The sequence below is a fragment of the Brachyhypopomus gauderio genome, chromosome 14 (assembly GCF_052324685.1).
Source record: "Brachyhypopomus gauderio isolate BG-103 chromosome 14, BGAUD_0.2, whole genome shotgun sequence".
Classification (NCBI taxonomy): domain Eukaryota; kingdom Metazoa; phylum Chordata; class Actinopteri; order Gymnotiformes; family Hypopomidae; genus Brachyhypopomus; species Brachyhypopomus gauderio.
In genome coordinates, this window is record NC_135224.1 from 2,542,303 (window position 1) to 2,570,053 (window position 27,751).

The 27,751-nt window shown below is 45.3% G+C and overlaps 2 protein-coding genes across 3 annotated transcripts in view; one reads left to right on the forward strand and one right to left on the reverse strand.

Moving 5' to 3' along the window:
• pth1r (parathyroid hormone 1 receptor) overlaps positions 1-3,687 on the forward strand; it is a 63,481-nt gene extending 59,794 nt beyond the window's left edge. For both annotated transcript variants that reach the window (XM_076972989.1, XM_076972990.1), the window contains exon 13: positions 183-3,687. In XM_076972989.1, coding sequence (XP_076829104.1) covers positions 183-524 — 342 coding nt within the window. In that variant the 3' untranslated portion in view covers positions 525-3,687. The remainder of the gene's footprint in view (positions 1-182) is intronic.
• A 390-nt stretch (positions 3,688-4,077) lies between these two features.
• On the reverse strand, positions 4,078-19,477 carry tmie (transmembrane inner ear). Its single transcript, XM_076973537.1, has 4 exons — positions 19,187-19,477; positions 15,268-15,385; positions 14,300-14,449; positions 4,078-4,463 (listed from the first exon to the last, which is right to left on the reverse strand). Exons 1-4 carry the CDS (start codon positions 19,304-19,306, stop codon positions 4,195-4,197), a joined length of 657 nt encoding a protein of 218 aa, XP_076829652.1. The 5' UTR covers positions 19,307-19,477; the 3' UTR covers positions 4,078-4,194.
• Positions 19,478-27,751: the final 8,274 nt, after the last annotated feature.

Here is a 27,751-nt window from a genome sequence, read left to right on the forward strand (position 1 = left end):
TCCATGAGCCAAAAGTGCCAGTTATGCAGTCATGGTGTTTGTAACACAGTAGGAGACAAGGCTACATTTCCTACTATCATTAAATGTCTTGAGTAAGTTTTTGAGTATGTTGTTTAAGGAATGCTGATGGAAGTGAGTCACATAGTTATTGATAAATGTTTTGTTTGTTCACTGCTCTGCAGGTCCAAGCAGAGATTAAGAAGTCATGGAGTAGGCGGAGCCTAGCTCTGGACTTTAAGAGGAAGGCTCGCAGTGGCAGTAACACGTACAGCTACGGACCAATGGTGTCGCACACCAGCGTTACCAACGTGACAGGCCGTGGACACCTCGCCACACAGCTTGGGCCCGTCGTCGTTAACGGCCATCGGAACCTTCTGGGTTACGTGAAGAACGGGTCAGTGTCAGAGCAGTCCATGCCATCTTCAGGCCAGGAGCTGCACATCCAGGAGGAGGAGCCATCGAAGAACGTCCCTGAGGACAAAGCCAAGACATTGGTGGAGGAGGAGAGGGAAACGGTCATGTGACACTGGAACCCTCAGCCTCAGGATGTGATGATGCAAATTGTGTGCTTTGGTGCAAACGTGAGCTTTGAGAGAACTTGAAGAACCTCATTCCTCAGGTGGACCTCCCAGAGCCATGACCATGGAGCTTACCAGCCTGTAGCTAACTAACCTGGAACACTGTTAAATCTGGAATGCTGCGTTTGGCAAGTCCATGTGTCCTTCGTGGACACGAAGGGACTCTGGACGCCGTGTCTATCTCAACAATGGTGGGAGATAGTTGTTATGCAGATGCTTGTAATGTAATATGTAAAATATAGTTTGCTTTTTAAATTTATGTGTCACATTTTGAAGAAAGACAGTAGATACGTTTGCCTTTTATCTCACCTCCGTTGAGCATTGATGGGTTTGATTCAGTGTGTGTTCAGGCTTGTTGTGAACAGTGAGTGAGTTGTGACCATCTTAGCCACGCATGGTGGTCTTCATGGTGGTCTTCAGGGCTGGCTTCATAGGGTCTCAAACAGCAGGTTCCTCATTCCACCCGAACACAGCCAGACGTAATGCTTGTTCGCACTTCCCTCTCAAAGGGAAAGGGGCCAAGATATCAAACAAAATGGGAATCTTCGGGATGTTCCTGGCTCAGTCCACCGCAGCAGTACGTCTGGGTCAAAGATGGGTGGAGACGCGTGAGGTTATAGCTCAGTGGTTGTGGAAGCTCCCCTCGGTACTAAATGCACAGTGGTGGGTTGGCGTTGTCTTCACAGTACCAAACACCGCCCCTCCCACACTCGGAGGTTACCGGATGTGCACTGCTCTGATGTCTGTGTTCACAAAGCCTGAGAGCTGTCTATCATCTTCAAGGGCATGAACCGAGTGTGTAGGGGAGAGTGCGCTAGATAATAACCTCTCTGCCATTAAAACATGCCCCCCTCACCAATGGGATTTTGTTTTTTTTTTTCCCTTTGAAATGTTCATCAATGTTCAGAGAATCATGCAAAAACACTCTCCTCCTAGACCTTTGGCAAATCACCAGTGTCATTTGTGTAGTGTTTGAATTACTTGGTTAAATGTTCAAGCTCTTACCATTACAGGAGTCTGACATGAATCATGAGTACTGATGTCCTGGTCTAATCATCTCGTTATTTATGCTGTTGGTGTCTTTAATCTTCAGATTTGAATTTCTGCATATTTATTAATCTGATCCAGTTGCTGCAGTAATTGGTCCTAATCTGTCATGTAGGATGTGTGGTGTTCATTCTTTTTGACACGGAAATGGTTTTCAAAAACTCACAAATAGTTGCTTTGTGAAATACATGTTTGGGGTCTCCCCCACTGTATCCAAGGGGTTTTCATATGAACCCCAAAAATGGAGTATACACACACACACACACACACACACACACACACACACACAAACAAGCAAATATATATATATTTTATTTTTGTTTTTTAAATAAATGTTTTTCTGTATTTCTGCAGTAGGAGAGGTTTGTCTTTGTAAAGTGGTTTTTGTTGTATAGATGTGTATGTGTAGGTCGTAATGTTTACAAAGCAAAAACACCATTTGAATCATGAGCTAAGCCAGCGGTGGTTGTTGTATGGACATGCTATAATGTGATTCCTGTAATAAAGGGAGCCTGTTTTCATGGGCGGTTAGAGCCGTGATGCTCTGTGCTTTTAACAGTGCCATTCAGAGTTGGTGTGTTTTCAGATGTGAGCGAGTCACTGTGCAGTAGTGTCGTGTGCCCCTGTGGGCCTAGAACGGCCCCACACACTGATCCTAAAACCTTTGTGTTTGGTTTTATCTTTGTTTTTGGATTATACTTATAATTTTTTTATCATCTCTTCATTATACCAAATTCATAAATGATGCCATTAAGAGAGAAATGTGGTTTTGCAGTTGAAGTTTAAGAATCAAACAAGCGTTTAGTGCTGTTGTGTCTGAAATATTATTTTTTTAAGCAGGTATTTTCAAAGGAAAAACACTTTTTTTCAGGGTGTCTAAATGGACTTGTAAATCTTGTTTATTTTAATTTTGATGGAATAGTGTTCATAATTGAGCTTCTCCCTTTCAACATTTATTTGTTTGTTTTGGTTTTATTTAATTAAAATTATTGTAATTATGTTAAATATTTTAATATAAGTATTAGCACCTTATGTGTCACTGGTACTTTCCATACATTTGATGTTTGTTTTGTTTGTTGATCATTTCACTTGTGTATGAAAGCTCATCTCTGTGTGGCAGTGAAAAGAGGATTCAGTATATTCACTGCTGCTTACTGGTCACTGAGAGTGTTCAGAGATCAGGAAACATGAACAAATTCATCCTGCACATCAGAAGAAGCTACAGGCTCCAAAGAGAAAGCATACATGGGGCAATGAACAACTTGTAAGTATCTGTTTTACTAACTACCACTATTGTACCCCCAGAAATGACCAGTACCATTCTCACCATCAGTAGCCTATAGCTTTATGAAACACACATATCAGACACTTGAGCTTCTAACCATTTTCTTTTCATAAATTCTTATTCCAGTAAGCAGCAAATCAGAATTGGAGTTCATTCTTTCACTGGATAGTTGCAGTGTCCCAGTCAGATGCGTATGGTTAATCCCAATCAGATGCATAGGGTTAATCCCAATCAGATGCGTATGGTTAATCCCAATCAGATGCGCATGGTTAATCCCAATCAGATGCGCATGGTTAATCCCAATCAGATGCGCATGGTTAATCCCAATCAGATGCGCATGGTTAATCCCAATCAGATGCGCATGGTTAATCCCAAACAGATGCGCATGGTTAATCCCAGTCAGATGCGCATGATTAATCCCAATCAGATGCGTATGGTTAATCCCAATCAGATGCGCATGGTTAATCCCAATCAGATGCGCATGGTTAATCCCAATCAGATGCGCATGGTTAATCCCAATCAGATGCGCATGGTTAATCCCAATCAGATGCGTATGGTTAATCCCAATCAGATGCGCATGGTTAATCCCAATCAGATGCGCATGGTTAATCCCAGCCAGATGCGCATGGTTAATCCCAGCCAGAGGCATATGGTTAATTGATGCTGTTACCTGTTGTCTGAATGTTACATAATTGTAGACTTGTTTTCATATGGAAGTCCATATTGTATTATTTAGTGCTGACCATTGTATTGTGGATAAAAAATAAATGTAAATGTATAAAATGAAAAATGTGAATTGTTGAATGAAAATGGAAGTCATGTGATCAGTTTTGTCCACACAGCTTTCTGACTTTCCACTGTCACCTTAAGGGCTTGCACAGTGTAATAATCGTGGTTAAAACAATTCTGTTAATTGAATCGGACCATTTAGCCTAGTACCAATTAGAATTATATTATTTATAAAATGTATTAAATGTAGAAAAATGAATATGCATGGATAATTTCCTATTTAGTGCTATTTTCACAGAAATTTACACAGAAATATGCTAAAATCTCCCAGACAAATAATGCAGAGTTTAATATACATGGCAAGAGTTATTTTAGGAAGCATTTCCTTTAATTTATATTTACAGTTTAAAGCAAAATGCATATTATGTATAAAAAAATTCCATATTAGCAAAAGTCAATCAATAAATAAATATTGTTCTCGGTAAAAGTTTAGCACAGTCATTTAAATGATCTGACGATCACTTCTTCAGCTTAGACGACCTGGCGATCACTTCCTCAGTTTTTCGTAGACTTTTTGGCTCCTCCTTTGGCCCCGCCCTTCTCTGCCCCGCCCCCTTTCTCAGTCTCTTTTGTGCTCTTTGCTGCTTCACCTTTCTTCTTCTCCTCTTTCTCTGCGCTCTCTCCCTTCTTCTTGGTGGGCTCTCCGTTTTCCTCTCCTTTGCCTTCCTTCTTCCCTTCTTTTCCTTTCTTCTTCTCTCCTTTCTCTCCGTCCACCTTCCCCGACACCGTGGGCACCTCCTCCTTTTTCTCCGCAGGCTTTGCGGCTGAAAACAGGAGGAGAGAGAAATGCCATGAGCAGCAGACGTTACGCTAACGCTCCTGCGTACCGGACCTCCGGACCTCCACAGAAAACCTTCACACACATTCCAACCCCAAACCACTTTCAAAGACAAAACGGCTGAGTTTCACCAGTATCATTATTAGCCCCACCAAAACCATCAGTCTTGTGTGTCTCGTGGTCAGTAGCCCACATTTAAAGTGGTAGGCGTGTGTGGGTGTTCAGCACATGGAACACATTCACTATGACAGCTTGAAGAAGTGTCTGACGCTTCTGTTTCAGACAGCAGGGGGTGAGCGTTAGGGTCACACGGGGTTACGGTTAGCATCAAACTCGTTAGCATGCCATGCAGTGGGAATTCTGTGTATTGTGGGTATGGAGTTCCCAGGCACTGTAAATAATTCCAAAAAAAAATCAAAGAGTATTCTAGAACACATTCCAAACACATTCCATATTCCAAAAGAATTAGACTCCAGAACCAATTCATTTTGTGACAGGCTATATGAGAAACAACATTACCATTAGTGCATGGGGTTTCTTATGGCTGCTACTTCTAAAGCACTGGTGGCAGAGTTAAAGTGAGTTGTGTAATCACCAACACTGCTACGTCTTTAACCCTAACCCTTACCCTTACCCTTACCCCAGCGTTTCTCAAAGTGTGCATAATCCCATTAAAATGTCTGCGGAACAGCGTTTCGGCACCCTTTAATGAATTTGTACCACCCCCCCACCCCACCCCCTGGGGTCAACAAATTACGTTCGCGACCCTCGTCAACAAATCACAATCAAAAGCGCCCCCCCCCAATGGGGCGTGGAATTTCCCCTTCTTCTGAGGTGGGGAATGATAGAAAAATTTTGACAACCACTGCCTTACCCTGAAATTTACCCTTACCCTAAACCTAATCCTAACTCTAACCCTGACCCTTACCCTAACCTAACCCTTACTCTAACCCTGACCTAACCCTAACTGTCTCTTACTCATTAGTTATCGCACAGCTGTCAGACATGTTTGATGTGTGATAATAGTCTTTAAACTGTTGCCCTACTCTTTCACATGGACACTTTAGAGCAGGGGTACTCAACTAAATTTGTCCGCGGTCCAATTTTGGCAGATAGCTGTCACCTGAGGTCCGGGGGGTGGCGAACGCAAGTTGTTGAGCTGGGGTGGTGAACGTAACACTCGTGACGGAGTGTTTTTTTCAATAGCCCTGAAATAAATACTCCGGTTTAAAATTAATTCTCCCGTCAAAATGAATAAATATGGTTTTTTTGGGTCCGTATCCAGTTAATCAGGAATGAGATTGGGTCCGGACAGGACTGCGTTCGGGTCCGGATACGGACCGCGGTCCGCCAGTTGCCGACCCCTGCTTTAGAGTGTTTGAAGAGCTTGCATCAGGATACAGGTCAAGTATAGCGAGCTCTCTGCACAGTGCTGTCTGGGTACATTTGGTCAACATGGTTTTGTTTATGAGGCACAGATGGTAGATGTTTCTGATGTGCGTGCTGAACCTCGACAGACGTAACGTCTCCAGCTGGGCGTGCAGGACGAGGGCCAGACCTGCTGTCTGGGTCAGCCCTGCTACTGCACACCACCTCTCTGGAGGGCACCACCTCCACGCAGAACACCACCTCTCTGGAGAGTGTTCATTCCTCACTGTGTTGTTACGTTTATTCCCTGTACAGTGTAATAAAAACACACACCATTCTGAGCACTTCAGGAAACCCGTCCACCCAACACACCTTACCAGCCACACCACTGTCCACACCACGTCTTCTCAGTTCCACATCATTCCACACACACACACACACCCCATTATGTTCACACTGCGGTTCCTGGTGTGGTGTTCTGGATGAGCGGGTGTGAGCAGTAACAGGAGGAACATCTCTCAGCGTTTGCCACTTCTCCTGCGCTCCACCTACACCAGTGATGAAGTGTTCTGAGTGTTCCCGGCACTGCGCTGTGATTACTGGGTTATTATTGGGGGTGTTGCAGTCAGCACGGGTCTCTTCACAGAACAGCAGTGGCTTATCCCCTGGAACCCTTCTGATCCGCTTAGCGTGCGTAGATTGGTGTTTCAAAGTCCCCATATTGAGTACTACAGAAAGCAGTTAAATCCAGCCTTAGCCACTCCGGAGAAAGAGGCTTTTGAACAAAACCATTTATGATGTGTGTGTCGACTCTGAGGTGTCTGTGGCCCAGGTACAGCAGCAGGTGTCTGGTGTCTGCGTGCTGGAGAGTCCAACTCCAGTGAACAAGATCAACATCTCATCAGCCTTCTGCTTGCTGGTATACAAAATGATTTAAACCCTTTTGGCTTTGAATGACATTGAAAAGACATTGACTGGAATGCAATCTGTATTCTAGTGTTTACAAACTATATACACCCACGTGAGTCAAAAATAGATCATTACGGTTATAGTGATTGTCAGGTCCATAAAACACTCTGCAGTACCCAGTCAAGCATCACTGACTGACCTTCCACACCCACCTAGAACACTCTCGCCTGAATACTACCCACACACATTTACTGTGATTTCCACACAGATACTTCTCTACCAGACACTCCTCTACCTGACACACCTCTACCTGACACACCTCTACCTGACACACCTCTACCTGACACTGCTCTACCAGACACACCTCTACCAGACACTCCTCTACCAGACACACCTCTACCTGACACACCTCTACCTGACACTGCTCTACCAGACACTCCTCTACCTGACACTCCTCTACCAGACACTCCTCTACCTGACACACCTCTACCTGACACACCTCTACCTGACACACCTCTACCTGACACTGCTCTACCTGACACTCCTCTACCTGACACTCCTCTACCAGACACACCTCTACCTGACACACCTCTACCTGACACTCCTCTACCTGACACACCTCTACCAGACACTCCTCTACCTGACACACCTCTACCTGACACACCTCTACCTGACACACCTCTACCAGACACACCTCTACCTGACACACCTCTACCTGACACTCCTCTACCTGACACACCTCTACCAGACACTCCTCTACCTGACACACCTCTACCTGACACTCCTCTACCTGACACTCCTCTACCTGACACACCTCTACCTGACACTCCTCTACCAGACACACCTCTACCTGACACACCTCTACCTGACACACCTCTACCTGACACACCTCTACCAGACACACCTCTACCAGACACTCCTCTACCTGACACTCCTCTACCTGACACTCCTCTACCGGACACACCTCTACCTGACACTGCTCTACCTGACACACCTCTACCTGACACACCTCTACCTGACACACCTCTACCTGACACCTCTACCTGTCACACCTCTACCTGTCACACCTCTACCTGACACTGCTCTACCTGACACACCTCTACCTGACACTGCTCTACCAAACACGCAGGTTCGCAGTAGAGAACGGTGGAGGCGTTTATACTTTCCGCGTCACATCCTGTGCAGTGTTCTCCGTAACGATATGTGGTAGTTATAAAGAAACACCCCTCAAAAACAGGGGAAGAAACATTTACCTGACCAATTTTAATGTTGCTTTGTGTTCCAGGTTTGAAAAGTGCTGGAATTTAGGCTAAAGTACTTTAAAATGCTTGAAATTGTAACTACTTCGTTTCACCACAAATAGCTGTCTGACAGTTCTCTACCTTACACTCTACCAGACACTCTTCTACCTGACACTCCTCTACCTGACACTCCTCTACCTGACACTCCTCTACCAGACACTCCTCTATCTGACACTCCTCTACCAGACACTCCTCTACCAGACACTCCTCTCTACCTTACACACCTCTACATTACACACCTCTACCAGACACTCCTCTACCAGACACTCCTCTACCTGACACTCCTCTACCTGACACACCTCTACCAGACACTCCTTTACCAGACATTCCTCTACCAGACACTCCTCTACCAGACACTCCTCTACCTGACATTCCTCTACCTGAAACTCCTCTACAAGACACTCCTCTACCAGACACTCCTCTACCTGATACACCTCTACACATTTTGGATTGTACTGTAAGCTGCTGTTCTATTCCTCTTCTCCTGACTTTCTCTGCTGTGTTTCCTCTGAAGAGTTCTTGGGTGGATTCTTGTCTGGATTCTGGTGCTAATCTGTGTCTCATACTTGTATTTGCAGCCTAAATGATCATGTCTAGTATATATGAGCTTGTTACTATTCAGAAGTCCTTGCACATTAGCATTCATATGATCTATGAATATTTATCAGTGACATATTTCATGCGGGTGCATATGCAAGTATTTCAATTCTGCCAGCGGTAACATGACCCTGTTTGGCCAGCAGCCTGTGGTAAAACAAACTTTGTTTACAGGCATTTCTAAAAATGCAGTATTAATATACAGTAATATTATTTATGTTATGTTGTCAGATTTATCTGGATACAGGCTGTTCCAGTCTATTGTTTCCATTGCATATGCTCTCTACGCATCAGTACTTAACCCCTTCAGAACCGGAAGAGACCGTTGTTACTCTATACTATGTTGGAGTATGTTTTCACCTGTGTGTACTGGTTGGAAGTGATTCTCACCTATTCTTCTTTGTGTATTGTTGATCTTCATTATTCTCCATACTCAGGATGTTCTGGTAGGTTGGAGGATTCTTGTGGGCACATCGCTTTGATTTGATCTGTACTTTGACATGGCCACTGTAGAACATGTTTTGATGTTTTCTGCAGGAATGGCTTGTCTCTAGCCGGTCTCCATGTCATACAGGGCTAATAATGCCTCTGTAGCACCTGGGACCGCTGCCCTCTCTGAGGCTGAGTGCCCTTGCTGCTCTGATGCAAGGTTTGGAGCAGTGCTCACTATGACAACAGTAGTGCTCACTATGACAACAGTAGTGCTCACTATGACATCAGCTGTGCTCACTATGACAACAGTAGTGCTCACTATGACATCAGCTGTGCTCACAATGACATCAGCTGTGCTCACTATGACAACAGTAGCGCTCACTATGACATCAGCTGTGCTCACTATGACATCAGCTGTGCTCACTATGACAACAGTAGTGCTCACTATGACAACAGTAGTACTCACTATGACATCAGCAGTGCTCACTATGAAATCAGCAGGGCTTACTATAACATCAGAAGTGCTCACCTTGACCTCAGCAGTGCTCACTGGGATATCAGCAGTGTTCACTTTGACATTGGCAGTGCCCATTATGACATCAGCAATGTTAACTATGACATCAGCAGTGCTTACTATGACAACAGCAGTGCTCACTATACAGTAGTGCAGGGGTGGCCAACCCGTCATAGACCAAGAGCCACTTTTCTTACTGTGTTACGGCAAAGAGCCACATCGTACATGGGCGAGTGTAGATTGTTGAGTGGGGGGGGGGGGGGGGGGGGGGGGGGGGGGGGGGGGTTGGCTGGCGAGTGTAAATTATTAGTTGTGAAGACAGTCAAATGCGTGTTTCTACGCCGGTTTTAAAAGTATTAGCGGCTCGCTAGGCTTGTAAACTAACCGCGCACCACGAAAATGTAGCGGTGTGTCGCCCCATTTGTGCAGGTGAGTCCGCGGACCGGCTGGGGAGCCGCATGAAACCAGGCAAAGAGCCGCATGCGGCTCGCGAGCCGCGGGTTGGCCACTCCTTACAGTAGTGCTTATTATATAATGTTATATATTACCACAGCATGACTTCATAAACCCTTAGAACTGTCTCCCCAAAAGAGTCTTAGTGCTTGTGTTTGTGCTTAATGCCAAGGGAGGTTACACTTTTCATGTGTCATTTGTGTGAGAGAGAGAGAGGTCATGGGTCATTCTTGGCATGGGGGTCGTGGGTGGGCGGGGACTCATCCATGTAGAGTGCCTATAGTTTGCTCACGACTCCCGTGAAATCGTGAGATGAGATCGAGTTACAGGCACAATGAGCTGCTCTCTGTATAACAGACATGTGGAGTCATTACCTGCTCTAAACGCTCCTGCAGGAATGTTTAGAGATCCCCATTACAACACATTACCTCCTAATAACGGCCGTAATGATGTCACGGTTCTCCTCGGGCTGTGTGTACCTCTGAGTGGCTGTTGTTCTTGGACTGAGCTGTTTCCACACTGAGATCATTTCTCCTCAGAGCTGTGCAGTGCAGCGGTGTGTTTAGCTGCCTTTCTAATGGGAGTATAATAAACACCCAGGAGCAGTGAGCCGTGTGCTACACTAGCCTTTAAACCTGGCTCCGTTTCTCCATGATTCTCAACATTTCTCCATGTCTCACATTCTCAGTGCGGGAGACATACCCCTTCTTCTCAATCTCAATGCTTCTCACATTGTCATTATATGCTGTCCATCAAAGGTTTGGGGATACTTGAATCTAATAAAAGTTTTAATGCTTACATTTAGAGTTCATGGTGGGTCAGAAACGCCTTCATAGATGGTTGGCATACATAGATGGCATACAAACATCCTGTACCTTCTGCGTTCTAATTAAGACACTGATAAATAATACATGGCCATTACGCTGTCTAATAAATCTAAAGGTGGTCTAAGACTAGAACAGCTCTGATTCAAAGTGTGGTACCAAACACACACCCCAACAGCACCAAGTACCAGTCCAGTCAGACTCATTCAGACTCATTCGGGCTCATGAAACAATGGTGGCGTGTCAAGCAGGATTCCTGAAGACCCATCACAGCGTAACGGTTTCTTACTCCAACACACCTGGTGTTTCTCACCAACTTATCATGAAGTAGCTTCAAGTGTGTTTGGAGCAGGACTTAAGCAGAGGCCTGTCCTAAATCACACAAGATGTGGGTGTACTGGCTCAGCTGAGTGGGCGGGGCTTCGATAAGAACACAAGGAGGAGGGCGAATCAGCAGGCACGCATGCACACCTGGTGATGGCTCCTCGGTGGTTCAGGTGATTTACTGACTTGTGCTCGTGGAGACACCGACCATGTGCAGAAGGACTGAGCAGAAAACAGCAGACAGACAGAAAAGACAAACGAGTAAGAACCTTTACTGAAGATGAAATACAAACACATACAAGAGAGTAAACAGAGAGAACATCTGAGTAAGACGTGGAAAAGAGAGAAAGAGAGGGGGAGAGAAACATTCCAGGGATCTGTGTGTGTGTGGGGGATGTGTGTGTTTTTGTGTGCCTGTGTGTGTGGGGATGTTTGTGTGTAGATGTGTGTCTTTGTGTGTAGATGTGTGTCTTTGTGTGTACATGTGTTTCTGCAGTAGTTACTATTATATCATTGTATTATATCATTATTATTTCTTCTACTACTGCTGACAGATTTGTTCTAATAAAACATCTGAAATGATGTGCAAATTACGCAAGAATTTAACTACAGCTCCAGAATTCACTGAATGTAATTGATGCTACAGTGAATATCCAGCAGTAGAAGATCCACTAGTTCCACAGCTGGAGTCCTGAAATGCCGTGACACACCACAGGTGCCAGATCTCCAGTGGGATCGCTGGAACTACAGCCAGGCCACTCCTGGACTGAAGCTGCTTACAGAGACCCATTCAGTTTGGTCATGAAAACAACAGGCTGCTGGCAGCCCACGGTGACTATGATTAATGTTTAACACAGCTTACTTTACATGTAGTGTGACACTGAGAGAACTGTTCAAAGTGCAGACAGGATAGTTAGATGAGAGATAAGGGATGGGGAAGACACCTAGAGGGAGAAAGGAGACAGAGACAGGGAGGAGAGACCAGTAAGAGACAAGGAGACAGAGACAGGGAGGAGAGACCAGTAAGAGACAAGGAGACAGAGACAGGAAGGAGAAACCAGTAAGAGATCAGGAGACAGAGACAGGGAGGAGAGACCAGTAAGAGACAAGGAGACAGAGACAGGGAGGAGAGACCAGTAAGAGACAAGGAGACAGAGACAGGAAGGAGAAACCAGTAAGAGACAAGGAGACAGAGACAGGAAGGAGAAACCAGTAAGAGATCAGGAGACAGAGACAGGGAGGAGAGACCAGTAAGAGATCAGGAGACAGAGACAGGGATGAGAGACCAGTAAGAGACAAGGAGACAGAGACAGGGGGGAGAGACCAGTAAGAGATCAGGAGACAGAGACAGGGGGGAGAGACCAGTAAGAGATCAGGAGACAGAGACAGGGAGGAGAGACCAGTAAGAGATCAGGAGACAGAGACAGGGAGGAGAGACCAGTAAGAGACAAGGAGACAGAGACAGGGAGGAGAGACCAGTAAGAGATCAGGAGACAGAGACAGGGAGGAGAGACCAGTAAGAGATCAGGAGACAGGTGTGAGGAGAGACCAGTAAGAGATCAGGAGACGTGGAGCCCTTCAGCCTGTCTCAGCTGGTGTGACTCCACTGTCTTGCTCCTCTTCCTCGCGGGAAACAGGAGGGTGGCCGGCGTCCCGGCCCTGCACCTGCTCTGAGACAGTACGCACAGCTACGGGGTCCAGCCACGGGGGGAGCCAGGAGCGTGGGACAGAACACACACAGGACAGAGAAGGACATTAGTACAGGACAGGACAGGTGCAGCATGAGCAGGACGGGGTTCAGCACACAGTGGGGACACAGTCAGAGCGTGAGAACAGCTACAGGCCGAACTCTGGCCAATCACGTCCCTTCGCCGGGAGACCCACGTACTGCCCAACACTATCATCGCCATCATCAGACTTCCAGACAATCAGACTGAGTTTCCGCACTGAAATCAGTCCCCATCACTTCTTATCAGACTCAAATACACATTTACATGCACTTTCCACATCACCATGGCAACTCACCGGCTCTGGCACAACATGACCCAAATGCAACGTCACTAAAAACAAACAAACAAACAAATGAATGCTGTAGTGAGAGTCACCGTGGAAACAGGGCACACAGAGTCTTCTAGGGGAAGTGGATGTAAAGGTGAAGTGGATGTAAAGGGGAAGTAGATGTAAAGGGGAAGTGGATGTAAAGGAGAAGTGGATGTAAAGGTGAAGTAGATGTAAAGGTGAAGTGGATGTAAAGGTGAAGTAGATGTAAAGGTGAAGTGGATGTAAAGGTGAAGTGGCTGTAAAGGGGAAGTGGATGTAAAGGGGAAGTTGATGTAAACGTGAAGTGGAGCTAACGTGAAGTGGCTGTAAAGGTAAAGTGGCTGTAAAGGTGAAGTAGATGTAAAGGTGAAGTGGCTATAAAGGTGAAGTGGCTATAAAGGGGAAGTGGATGTAAAGGTGAAGTGGATGTAAAGGTGAAGTGGCTGTAAAGGTGAAGTGGATGTAAAGGGGAAGTGGATGTAAACGTGAAGTGGATGTAAAGGTGAAGTGGCTGTAAAGGTGAAGTGGCTGTAAAGGTGAAGTGACTGTAAAGGTAAAGTGGCTGTAAAGATGAAGTAGATGTAAATGTGCCCTGAAAACAATTGTGCCCCCACAGCTCAGTAAAGAACAGACGCCTGACTGCAAATAACATTCTCTTATCTCCATCACGCAAACTGGTGCCATCTGCTTAGAGTCAGAATGAACCTGTTGGAGATTGATGTCACCTACAAGTTTGACGACCACAGAGATGACATGGGAATTAGTTGTCTGTTACTAAGGAGATGGAATAACAGAACAGGCCCTAGTGGTCTGCATCAGTTTTTCCTGTTTGTCATCAACAGAAATGAGTGAAGCAGGCCGTCTATCAGGGACACGGCCCCTCTGAGCTAACGGGGCACAGAACACCACACAATCAAGGGAGCAGAAGGGAAATCACATCTCTGATGAGCCCTGGCCTTGTTCCCATAAATGCTACTGCTGTTTCCTTTTCTTTGATTGGCTGTTTGTTTTGAGGAGAAGGAAGTTAAGGAGGAGGAAGAGTTAAGGGGGCGGGGCTTACCTCCCGGGATCTCCGTGAGCTCGTTGAGGGGAGGGACTGTCTCCAGGGTGTTGGCGTAGTTTTTTGCTGCCTGTCTCTGTAAATGTCGGGCCTCAATCTCTTTTCTCGTCCGAGGAATTCGGCATTTAAAAATACAGCACAGAGTGATGACTGAAGAATGAGAACAACAGGAAAAGAGACTATGAATCATGAAATAATAGAGATCCTTCACCTGAACACCACATTAACACACACACACACACTCACACACACACTCACACCCTCACCCTCACTACACCTCAACACCACATTAACACACACACACGCACACACACACACACACTCACCCTCACTACACCTCAACACCACAATAACACACACACACACACACACCTTCACTACACCTGAACACCACATTAACTCACACACACACACACACACACCCTCACTACACCTCAACACCACATTAACACACACACACTCACCCTCACCACACCTGAACATCACATTAACACACACACACACACACACACCCCTTCACTACACCTCAACACCACATTAACTCACACACACACTCACACTCACTACACCTCAACACCACATTAACACACACACACACACACCCTCACTACACCTGAACACCACATTAACTCATACACACACACACACCCTCACTACACCTCATCACCACATTAACACACACACACTCACACACACACACGCTCATAGACACACACACTCATAGACACACACACTCTCACCCTCACTACACCTCATCACCACTTTAACACACACACACACACACACACACACACTCACACACTCTCACACACACACACACACACACACACACACACACACTCTCACCCTCACTACACCTCATCACCACTTTAACACACACACACACAAACACTCACACACACACACACATAATATATTATATTCTGATCTTTGTCAAAAACATTTCTCTATAAACACAAACAACTTACTAATTCCAAGCACAAACATGGAGAAGATTCCTACCACCTGCCAGAGGCGAAGCCCCCAGAACACCACAGTCTCCGAGGTGATGGGGGCGGGCTTCGGGGGCGGGTCCGTGGGCAGGAGCTGAAGGTGAGAGCAGAGCAGTGATTGGCTGTTATTCTGCTTCCTTTACTGAAGATGCTGCCGCTGATTGGCTCACACCGTTGACCGTCTGCGGTAGGATTGAATGTTGAGGAAACAGGAGTATAAATAGTCCAGAAGCTCAGGGTAGAGTCAACACTTCATTAGATTTAAAAAGACGTGACCCAGAGACATACTTGAAATACCTGTAATTAAATAATGAGAATAAAAATACAATAATACAGAAACATATCACTTTAAGGCAGCTAACAAAGGCTTTTTAAGACACTAGTTAAAAGGCTGTCACCAAAATCGCTGGTGTTTTGATTCAGTGGTGTAATATGTCAGAGTTTCTAATGATGAACCTCAAAGTCCTGAAACATCAAGTTCACATTGGAGAAAAAGTCCTAATTAGCTCAACTACAGTCAGTTTGAAAAAGAAGAACCACCAGAGAGAGACAGAGAGGGAGAGATAGAGGAAGAGAGAGAGGAGAGAGAGCAAGAGAGAGGGAGGAAAAGAGAGCGAGGGAGAGAGAGGAGAAGAGACAAGCAGGGTGGGCGTTCCCCACACCCCGCTGAAGTCCACCTTCACCACAGGACAAAGGACACCATGACAGAACCTCTTTAGGAACATTCCTCCTGTCTGTCAGAACCCGGTCCTGAGGTCAGATGAAGAGGTAGAGAGATGAAGAGGTGAAGAGAGGAAGAGGTGAAGAGTGGAAGAGATGAAGAGGTGAAGAGAGAAAGAGGTGAAGAGAGAAAGAGGTGAAGAGATGAAGAGGTGAAGAGCGGAAGAGGTGAAGAGGTGAAGAGAGGAAGAGGTGGGCCTTAGTGGCTCCTAGATGGTGACATGGTGTGATGGGAGGGGGCGGAGTTGTGATGGTGACATGGTGTGATGTAATGGGAGGGGGCGGAGTTATATGTAGGTTAAATGTAGGTTAGACCACCTCTGAAATGGTTGGTTTAGTAGTTGAACTTAATGCCATTGTGAATGCATCTTTGTTGCAAGATTACACCGTTTTACATAATGATACTCAAGACTCACCACACTATAACCCACTTTCACACACCACAACCAACCATAACCCACCATCACCCACCCACCCTACCACACTATAACCCACCATCACCCACAACAACCCACCATCACCCACCATCACCCATCACAACCCACCATAACCCACCATCACCCACCACACTATAACCCACAATCACCCACAACAACCCACCATCACCCATCATCACCCACCACAACCCACCATCACCCATCACAACCCACCATCACCCACCACACTATAACCCACCATCACCCACAACAACCCACCATAACCCACCACACTATAACCCACCATCACCCACAACAACCCACCATCACCCACCACAACCCACCATCACCCACCACAACCCACCATCACCCATCACAACCCACCATAACCCACCATAACCAACCATCACCCACCATAACCCACCACACTATAACCCACCATCACCCACAACAACCCACCACACTATAACCCACCATCACCCACAACAACCCACCATAACCCACCACAACCCACCGTAACCCACTATAACCCACCGTAACCCACCACAACCCATCATAACCCATCATCACCCACCCCACTATAACCCACCATAACCCAAAACAACCCACCATCACCCACCACACCCCATCATAACCTACCATAACCCACCATTTATATTGTGTTATAGTGTATTATGGTGTGTTATAGTGTACTACATTGTGTTGTGGTGTGTCAAAGTACATTATTGTATGTCAAAGTACATTATTGTGTGTTATAGTGTGTCAAAGTGCATTATTGTGTGTTATATAGTGTTATAGTGTGTTACAGGGTTAGAGAAGCAAATGTAATCTCATTTTTGACTACTGAGTTCACACACATGCATCCTGTGTGGAAACCTCGATACACAGGGAGCTGAGATACGATCAGCCAGTTCCGATTACTTTAATCACAAAGAAAAGTGCTGTGTAATCCTGGTTACACTCGCAGGACAACGGAGGTTCCCTTCCAAACACTTATTTATAGAACAATAGAAGTTTCCTCCAAGCTCTTAATTGGGAGAAGACTGGAGTCTCCCGGGCACAAAGACTGACTCTTTAAACACTAATGACTGACTCTTTAAACACTAATGAGGGCTGTTTTGATAGACAGACAGAGCGACTGACACCAGTCACGTTCCAGACATGTGTTTCAGCACATCAGCTGTCAACATATAGTTCACCATTGGTGATCAGATTATAGATCAGATATATTATGGATATCTGCACTAAAATGTTGAAAACGCAGCTCTAAACACCATTTTAGTTTTTACCTTCTGTGATGTCTCCAGGTTGCAGGAAACCACAAGCCCAGGTTCAGGAAGGCACCTGCACTAATCCATCACACTGGCGTAGCTCTAGGTGCACTAATATGCTAACTTGATGGCTTCTTGAACTTAATGTAATGACATGTAATCAGTGAGCGGTAAGACTGTGGTACTTGTATATGCTGTTAACACAGGAGCCTCGTCATTACTCCATGCTGAGTAAATGTAACACACCTGTGCCACTCCTGACACGACTTCCTGCCGCTCGTGTGTGTCTACATGACTGGTGTTCAACACCTGCTGTCATCAGCACACCGGGCTGCTCTAAATATACCTTACATGTTTTAAACATATTTAAATGTTTATTTTCAGAACAATATATGCATGTAGCCACGTATGTGCACGTATGAGGACATAACAGGCTCATAATGTTAGTAGTAATCTTAGTAAATATCAAATGGCTTCCATCTTCTAACAACATCTCACACTAAGGTAATTCAGGGCTGCTAATGGAGCAGATTCAGTTTACTGTCCTCCACAGATCATCACCTATAGATCATCACCTACAGATCATCACCTATAGATCATCACCTACAGATCATCACCCAGAGATCATCACCCAGAGATCATCACTCACTCATCATTACCTACATATCTTCACCTACAGATCATCACCTACAGATCATCACTCACAAATCATCACTCACAAATCATCACTCACAAATCATCACTCACAAATCATCACCTACATATCTTCACCTACAGATCATCACCCAGAGATCATCACCTACAGATCATCACCTACAGATCATCACCTATAGATCATCACCTATAGATAATCACTCACACATCATCACTCACAGATCTTCACCTACAGATCATCACTCAGAGATCTTCATCTGCTCTCCTTTATTCTTTTTGACACAGATAGATGTTGTCAATGTGAATATAGAACTACCATCATTTGGTTTGTTTCATGCATGCTTTGGTTTATTTCAATTTGATCTTTAACTTATGAATTTCATGGATTTAATTTAGCATCTGTCCAAATAAGATATTGTAATCTCGATGGCTATTACAGGTGAATACTGAATACATTTTCTTTGCTAATGTGCTTCTGTAGCATAATTCTTTTTAACTTTAATCATCTGATGACAGACATGCTGACATTCTATCACAGAACTTCACAGTGAGCCCTTCTACAACGCTCCACGAGTGTGTCTCCAGTTGTCTGTACATACAGTGTGTTCTGTTTGTGATCCTCACTACACTTTATTCATTAAAATCGTCCCTTTGTCTCTGATGCATTTGTCCAGTGCGGCACTGAGCAGGATCTCAGCGTCTGTCGTTACTGAGCTTTTGTCTGCCTGTTTGCGAGCGACACTTTACTACCACTGCGGATCCTGCCGTTAATACCGCGAGCTTTGTGTGTGCACCCTGTGGGTCTGTCTGCAGTGGAGGAGGACGAGGTCTTACCGCCGGGTCGGGGATCTGCGCTGCCACATTGATGATATAGTGAGAAACCAACACGGCCCCAGCACTGACCAGAACCGGAACCAGTGTGGGAGGAAGATGGGTAGGCCACCCAGCCGCCATTCTCTCTCCCTCTTCCTCTGTCTCTCTCTCTCTCTCCCTCTTCCTCTGTCTCTCTCCCTCTCTCTGTCTCTCTCCCTCTGCCTTGGCTAGTTTTGCTCCTCCCTCTCTTCGCTATCACCACGGTTATCAGGTTGATTGATAGTCAGACAGGGTAAGGCTGCCACACCCCCCTCTCTCTTCTCCTGCAGTTACACTACGTTCTCTGCCACAGAGCCAGCCCCCTGCTGAACAGCCATTAATTAATTAATGGCTCTGGTGTCGTTTACAGCCGGGCCGCTAGGAACTATGGGACTTTTACGGCAGCCAGGGAGGGAGAGTGTCTGCTCGGAGACATCCTGGCCTCCAGAGAAGGTGTTAAGTGCCTTATTCTGGGCAAAATAGATCTGACTGTGCACTAAAATAACACCATCATACATCAAGATCACTGCTGTAACATCATACCCTGTATTGGGACTACACACGGTTTAGATAGATTTTCTGTTTGTGCTGAGACTATTGATTACTCAGAGACTATAACAAGAAACGCCATCATTTTAGGGCCACAAAAAAACCCCTAAGAGTGAAGTGTGCGAGCGTATCGTCTGTCTGTCTGAGCTGACGTATTTCTGTCATTCACACTGGTGCAGTGTGGACTCTCTGTGTGCAATGTATTCTTTTACATCTGCTGTTCATTTAGCATGCTAGAGTGAAAGAGCCACAAGAAAAGGAACATGATCACTGTGTGTGTGTGTGTGTGTGTGTGTGTGTGTGTGTGTGTGTGTGTGTGTGTGTGTGTGTCTGAACATGAGGCCATAAGCACCTCCTACCTGTGACCAGACTGCCTACTGTAATTGTTCATCTACCTGTGCCTGTAATCCCCTCCCTTACCTGAGCTCCTCACACCTGCAGTACCTCCTACCTGAGCTCCTCACACCTGCTGTACCTTCTACCTGAGCTCCTCACACCTGCGGTACCTCCTACCTGTGCTCCTCATACCTGCTGTACCTCCTACCTGAGCTCCTCACACCTGCGGTACCTCCTACCTGAGCTCCTCACACCTGCGGTACCTCCTACCTGAGCTCCTCACACCTGCGGTACCTCCTACCTGAGCTCCTCACACCTGCGGTACCTCCTACCTGAGCTCCTCACACCTGCGGTACCTCCTACCTGTGGCCCTCATACCTGCTGTACCTCCTACCTGAGCTCCTCACACCTGCTGTACCTCCTACCTGAGCTCCTCACACCTGCTGTACCTCCTACCTGAGCTCCTCACACCTGCGGTACCTCCTACCTGAGCTCCTCACACCTGCGGTACCTCCTACCTGAGCTCCTCACACCTGCGGTACCTCCTACCTGTGGCCCTCATACCTGCTGTACCTCCTACCTGTGGCCCTCATACCTGCTGTACCTCCTACCTGAGCTCCTCACACCTGCTGTACCTCCTACCTGAGCTCCTCACACCTGCTGTACCTCCTACCTGAGCTCCTCACACCTGCGGTACCTCCTACCTGTGGCCCTCATACCTGCTGTACCTCCTACCTGAGCTCCTCACACCTGCTGAAAGATTTTAGTTTTTTGTTTGTCATCACAAATATCCATTCTGACTTGTGACTGGTTGAATAACTCACATGATTTGAGTGAAATTAGGAGGTTGGGTCGCTCTAATAAAAAACTTTTGCTCGAGATGAGACATGAAAACATTGCTTCTCTCCTGCTTTCTTTTCGAGTGATCCGTCCACACAAATTGGCACATATACAGTCATTACGAGGCTAGGATACATAAGCTAACCATTCCGTTATATACAGTCGCAGAAAAAGCCAGTAATTAGATGACTGGTATATTTGGTATTACCAAACTTATTTAGTGATTACGTGCAGGATTACATTACGATTTAACAACAGTCACTCGTAGCCCCTCAGCCCTTTTCGGTTGCTGTAATTTGTGTGCTTGGGGTCTTTTATTTTAATTCCCTTCCAATTTGTGACTGAAATAATTTGAGTCTTCTTTTGCAGTGTTAACACGGTTTTTGTTTTTCATAGTTACGGTTCATATGTTAAGTAAAATTTAACTTGATTTTTCTTTTGTTTTGTGTAGACAGCAAATTGCAGATTACAACGGGTTATAAAGTTGCATTGTCTCGTGATGTATCTGGTGGCTGTTATTGGTTTGCAGTCACCGAGTGCTCCTTCCAAATGATCCAGGTTTTTCCTCGCGGTGAGTTCTGTGTTGACCACCCGCTCCTGGAGGTTCTGGAAGGGGTTTTTGTTGCTGTGCGTAGAGGTGGTTAGCTGTGTCTGAGGTGTATCTGTCAGCTCCGCAAATGAACAGTGTGACATTCCTACACGTCTTTGGTGGAAGGCATCACTTACACACACACACACACACACACACACACACACACACACACATTTTGCACACGCAAGCTCGCCCCTCAAATGTATTGTGTGTCAGCGGTATACACCATTACTGCTTTTCACCCGGCCTGATCTGCAGTCAAAAGGCTTTTCGGCGGGATTGTTACGCCCACACCAGTGATTTTGAGCTAGCATTGTGTGGTTCACTTCAGGGTGTGTGGGGGCTGTTTCAGAGTACTCTCTCACAAGAACGCAGCTGCCTGCGTTGGTCATTAGTCTGGGGTTTTAGTGCTCTCCCACCCTGATGGCGGGGTTATCTGCCCCCGAGGTGGCAGAGAATAACAACAGAAATGTTAAGGCAGCACCTTTCTGGAGAGCAGAGCCCTGAAATACCCTCATGTATTCTACAGTGACCACACACTCAACGTTAGTAACACACACAGTCATGTATGGCTATTTCTGGGAATTTTAACTAACTTACACATTACTGTAATTAAATACTTAGTAGATTTGACTAGTTTTCAACTTCAGGATTTTTTTGGCTTTTTAGTTTTGAAATCATGTGTTATATTTTTACATCCACGCACACACACACACACACACACACACACACACCCACGCACACACACACACACACACACACACACACACATGTAATAGTGTCTTCAGTTTTCCATATTACTGTGTAATTGTGCAGTTAAACTGAATCCTCAGAGGACTCACTCCTCACACTTGGAACTTTTTTATGGCGGTCATTGTAGCTGCTCTTGTTCGCAGTACTTAGTAGTAGTTTAACACTTCACATCTGGGTTAGTGAGATTAACACTTCACATCTGGATTAGTGAGATTAACACTTCACATCTGAGTTAGTGAGATTAACACTTCACATCTGAGTTAGTGAGATTAACACTTCACATCTGGGTTAGTGAGATTAACACTTCACATCTGGGTTAGTGAGATTAACACTTCACATCTGGGTTAGTGAGGTTAACACTTCACATCTGGGTTAGTGAGGTTAACACTTCATATCTAGGTTAGTGAGATTAACACTTCATATCTAGGTTAGTGAGGTTAACACTTGACATCTGGGTTAGTGAGGTTAACACTTCACATCTGGGTTAGTGATATTAAACCTTTACAGCTGGGTTAGTGAGATTAAACCTTTACATCTGGGATAGTGAGATTAAACCTTTACAGCTGGGTTAGTGAGATAAAACTTTTACATCTGGGTTAGTGAGATTAAACCTTTACAGCTGGGTAGTGAGGTTAAACCTTTACAGCTGGGTTAGTGAGGTTAATAGGGTGTATAGGGTGTTGAATTTGTGTGTGAGTGTGTGTATGAGGTATGTGTGTGTATGTGGTGTGTGTTTGTACTATAAGGTTAAAGGTTACTAGGAGGTTAAAGGCAATAAAAGTGTAAATTGACAGAATCCTTTGAGAATGAATGAACTGCTTGTATGGGTGCGAGTGAGAGTGTAGTCTGTTCACTCTTAGAGTTGAGTCTGTTCACTCTGAGAGTTGAGTGTTCACTCTGAGAGTTCAGTCTGTTCACTCTGAGTGATTTGAGTTCTCACTCTGCTGGTTAAATTGCTGGTTAAAGAGTTTTCATCATAAACACTACCTATTATATAGTTACAGCTATCATTTAAATGCTCGATCCTCATTAAATATATATATGTGTGCGTGTGTGTGTTTGTGTATGTATGTATAAATGTTCTGAGCTTTGTCCTAAACCTGACCCCTAACATTTACCCTCTCAGTTTTGCCCTTTTCAGTTAGCTTTGTCCTGAAAGTGTACGACAACAAATACATGTGCAGTCATGTGCAGACTACCATTCTTAAAAGTCTGACACAGCCTGGACTGTTTGACTGTACTGGCCAGAAGGTTCAAGTGTGCAGACATTTTCCATTGACCAATATAATGATGTCTCTCCTCTCCACGCCTGGTATATGAGCCTTCATAAGGGATTAGACCACACAGAGTGAGATGAGGACGTGATCAGCGTTTGCCCTCCACTCTCCACACACTTCACACTTTAAGATGAAATAACAGAGACACGTTTAGCCGATGAGTGAGATCTCCAGTAACTGAGAAAGTGGCAGCAGGACTGGATGTGTTTACAAGTCACCGGAAAAATCCATAAAATATTTTGTTTGTGAACTCTTATATGAAAGGTATGGTGCTATATATATTCTACACAATCTAACGTATTGGAAGACTTTATAGAAAATGGTATAATAAAGAGACAGAGTGCATTAGCCAGATAAAATCAAAGTGACTGTATGAAATCCTCAAATCTGCCCCAATCCTTGACCACAGCTAAACATAACATCTCAGTCTTTTAAAATTCCTACAAATGCATGCTGTCAGAGTTTATCTCTCACTGATGGAGGTGTGAGCAGGTCCACTACGTCCCCCACGGAGACAGTGCGTCCCCCACGGAGACAGTGCTGTTAGGAGGGGCCATCTGTAAGGAAGCACTTACTCAAATCCCCTTGTTGCATTGGAGGACGTCAGTTCTGTCTGTTTCCAAAGATGTGACATTTCTGGTCTGAGCTCCTCACAATTTATGGGTTGGGGGAGGGGCGAGCGGCCTCTTACTGCTGACGTGACCCCCAGAGGAGCAGATCCTGCCTGGAGCAGGTCACCTCTCTACTGCCTGCCTGCATCATGAGCTCTCTCTCTCCATGCCGTAGATAAACCTCCTCCTGACAGAGTCAACAGGGGATGAACATTATGGGGTCATTTAATGAGAAAATCTAGGAATGACATCTGCATTGACAATGACAGACGATTCTGAGTTTATGGAAAGATCACTATCACCATCAACCTCCTTCCTCGGTGACGGACAGGCTGAGAAGATCAGTTCAGACGTTTCAGTTTCCTGACACAGATTCCAGCTCCTCCTGAGGGACACCCAAATGTTCTCAGGACAGCTGTGGGATATTATTCCTCCAGCAGGTCCAGGATCAGCCTCTGGGCCTCCTTCCAGTGGGTGGTGCCTGGAACAGCTGTATTTGGAGCTGACCATGGAGCATCTTTATAAGATGTCCAAACCAGCTACGTTGGCAGCTCTCAGTACGGAGGAGCAGATGCTCCAAGATCTTCCTGGATGGCAGAGCTGCTCACCCTATAATGAAGTGAGAGCCCAACGATGCTGTTGAAAACTGTTTGTGTCACTTGTATTCACAAACCTATTCGTCTTCTTCTGCACGGCCCATATCTCATGACCACCGTTGAGGATGTGGACATAGACTGACCAGTGGTCCTCAGACCTAACTCCTGCTTCACCACCACAGATCAGCTCACTCTCATGGACTGTTCCATTCTTGTACAGAAAGTACCATGACCTCAGATTTGGAATTGAGTTTCATCCCAGCTACTTCACAATCTGCCACAATAACCTCGTGTGTATGTTGAAGGTCCACCTTAAAAGCTGCTAAGAGGACAAAATCATCTGCAAATAAACAAGATGTCCCCTCTAGACCTCTGTCCTGTAGGTCTCTTCTAGACCTCTGTCCTGTAGGTCTCCTCTAGACCTCTGTCCTGTAGGTCTCCTCTAGACCTCTGTCCTGTAGGTCTCCTCTAGACCTCTGTCCTGTAGGTCTCCTCTAGACCTCTGTCCTGTAGGTCTCTTCTAGACCTCTGTCCTGTAGGTCTCCTCTAGACCTCTGTCCTGTAGGTCTCCTCTAGACCTCTGTCCTGTAGGTCTCTTCTAGACCTCTGTCCTGTAGGTCTCTTCTAGACCTCTGTCCTGTAGGTCTCCTCTAGACCTCTGTACTATCGGTCCCCTCGAGGCCTCTATACCAGGCGTACTCAACTAAAATTGTCCGCGGTCCAATTTTGGCAGATACCTGTGCCCTGAGGTCCGGTGCGGCGGGGGTGGCGAACGTAAGTTGTTGAGCGGGGGGGGGGGGGGGGTACGGTGCGCGAACGGTGGAGGCGTTTATACTTTCGCGAGCGTCACTGCAGTGTTCTCCGCACCGATAGGCGTTTTGTCCGAAACGATATGTGGTAGAAACACCCCTCAAAACAGGGGAATGAACATTTACAGTTGTGATCAAATTTATTCAACCCCCACTGAAATAAAGTGTTTTGGCCAGTTTGACATTGATTTTGATCATTTCAGTCATCTTATTTACAATTATATCAAAGAGGCACTTATAAATTAGACAAACATAACATAATATTTACGATGGAATAACCACAAATGTCTTTACTGTGCTCACATCATTATCAGTTTTATTCAACCCCCTAGTGACATTATTTTTTAGTACTTAGTACAACATCCTTTTCCAGTTATGACAGCTTTCAAGCGTGAAGCATAGCTTGACACAAGTGTCTTGCAGCGACCTATGGGTATCTTAGCCCATTCTTCATGGGCAAAAGCCTCCAGTTCAGTCACATTCTTAGGCTTGCGCACTGCAACTGCCTTCTTTAGGTCCCACCAGAGGTTCTCAATTGGATTTAAGTCTGGTGATTGCGATGGCCACTCTAGAATGTTCCAGCCTTTCATGTTCAACCATGCTCTAGTGGACTTGGATGTGTGCTTCGGATCATTGTCCTGTTGGAAGGTCCAACGTCTCCCAAGCCGCAGGTTTGTGACTGACTCCATCACATTTTCCTCCAAGATCTCCTGGTACTGAAGGGAATTCATGGTACCCTGCACACGTTGAAGCTTTCCTGTACCATTAGAAGCAAAACAGCCCCAAAGCATAATTGACCCCCCGCCATGCTTCACAGTAGGCAAGGTGTTCTTTTGTTCATAAGCCTGGTTCTTCCTTCTCCAAACATAGCGCTGGTCCATTGTCCCAAACAGTTCTAATTTAGTTTCATCTGACCACAGTACACTGTCCCAAAACCTTTGTGGCTTGTCCACATGACTTTTGGCATACTGCAGTCGACTTTTCTTGTTCTTTGGAGTCAGCAAGGGGGTGCGTCTGGGCGTTCTGGCATGGAGGTCTTCGTTATGCAGTGCGCGCCTTATTGTCTGAGCTGAAACTTCAGTGCCCACATCTGACAGGTCTTTTTTCAGTTCCTTAGCAGTCACGCGGGGATTTTTCTCCACATTACGCTTCAGGTAGCGCACAGCAGTCGCGGTCAGGATCTTCTTTCTGCCACGACCAGGTAACGTTTCCACTGTGCCCTTTAACTTGAACTTGCGAATGATACTTCCGATAGTGTCTCTTGGAATATTTAACAACTTCGCAATCTTTTTATATCCATTGCCATTCTTGTGAAGAGCAATAACCTCTTCTCTTGTCTTCTGGGACCATTCTCTTGCCTTCACCATGCTTGGAAACACACCAGTAGATGTCTAGAAGGAGCTGAGTATCACAGTCCTTTTAAATCTGCCTAATTGGTGCTTATCATGCTTGATTGCTGCTCATTGACATCCACAGATGATTTCAATACCTGATGGAAAACACTGGAATGAACCTCTGTTCTTAGGAGTGGTAGTCGTAAAGGGGTTGAATAATTGTGTCAATGAAGAAATCACAAAAAGGCCATTTAATACTTTATGACAAAAAAAATTGATGCTATCTTAGTTGCATTTAGTTCTTTAACAAGTCCTTGTAAGATTTCATTATGAACACAATTACAAATGTGCACTGAATTCCATAAAACCCTTCGCAGCATTGGGGGTTGAATAAATTTGATCACAACTGTACCTGACCAATTTTAATGTTGCTATATGTTTCAGGTTTGAAAAGTGCTGGAATTTAGGTTAAAGTACTTTAAAATGCTTGAAATTGTAACTACTTGGTTTCACAACAAATAGCTGTCTGACTGAATAGTTCTCTTGTATTAGGTTAACAAATACGAGCCTCTTGTAATTCCAGGACGAAACATGAGAGAACGTGAAGACGTGAAGATTGGGCGTTTTTTAAATAAACAACCATTAAATAATGTGATAAAAAGCGAATTATTTCGAGTATATGTATAAATATTTAACTTAATTATGTTTAACATGCTGGGAAATATTGAAATGGACCTTGAAAGTGACGTACAAGTGCTTGAATTCCACCTTATAAAGGTGTATGAACCCTGAAAACGTGACTTTGTTCATTGCGTTGAAGCGCGGCGCGAAGTTACAAAATTCGAGAGGT

Coding starts and splice junctions, on each gene's coding strand:
- tmie (XM_076973537.1), bottom strand. CDS start 19,306: ATGGCGGCTGGGTGGCCTACCCATCTTCCTCCCACACTGGTTCCGGTT. Junction 14,450..15,267: donor CATGTTTGTGCTTGGAATTA/GTAAGTTGTTTG, acceptor CTCATTCTTCAG/TCATCACTCTGTGCTGTATT. Junction 4,464..14,299: donor GCTCACGGAGATCCCGGGAG/GTAAGCCCCGCC, acceptor TCCTGTTTTCAG/CCGCAAAGCCTGCGGAGAAA.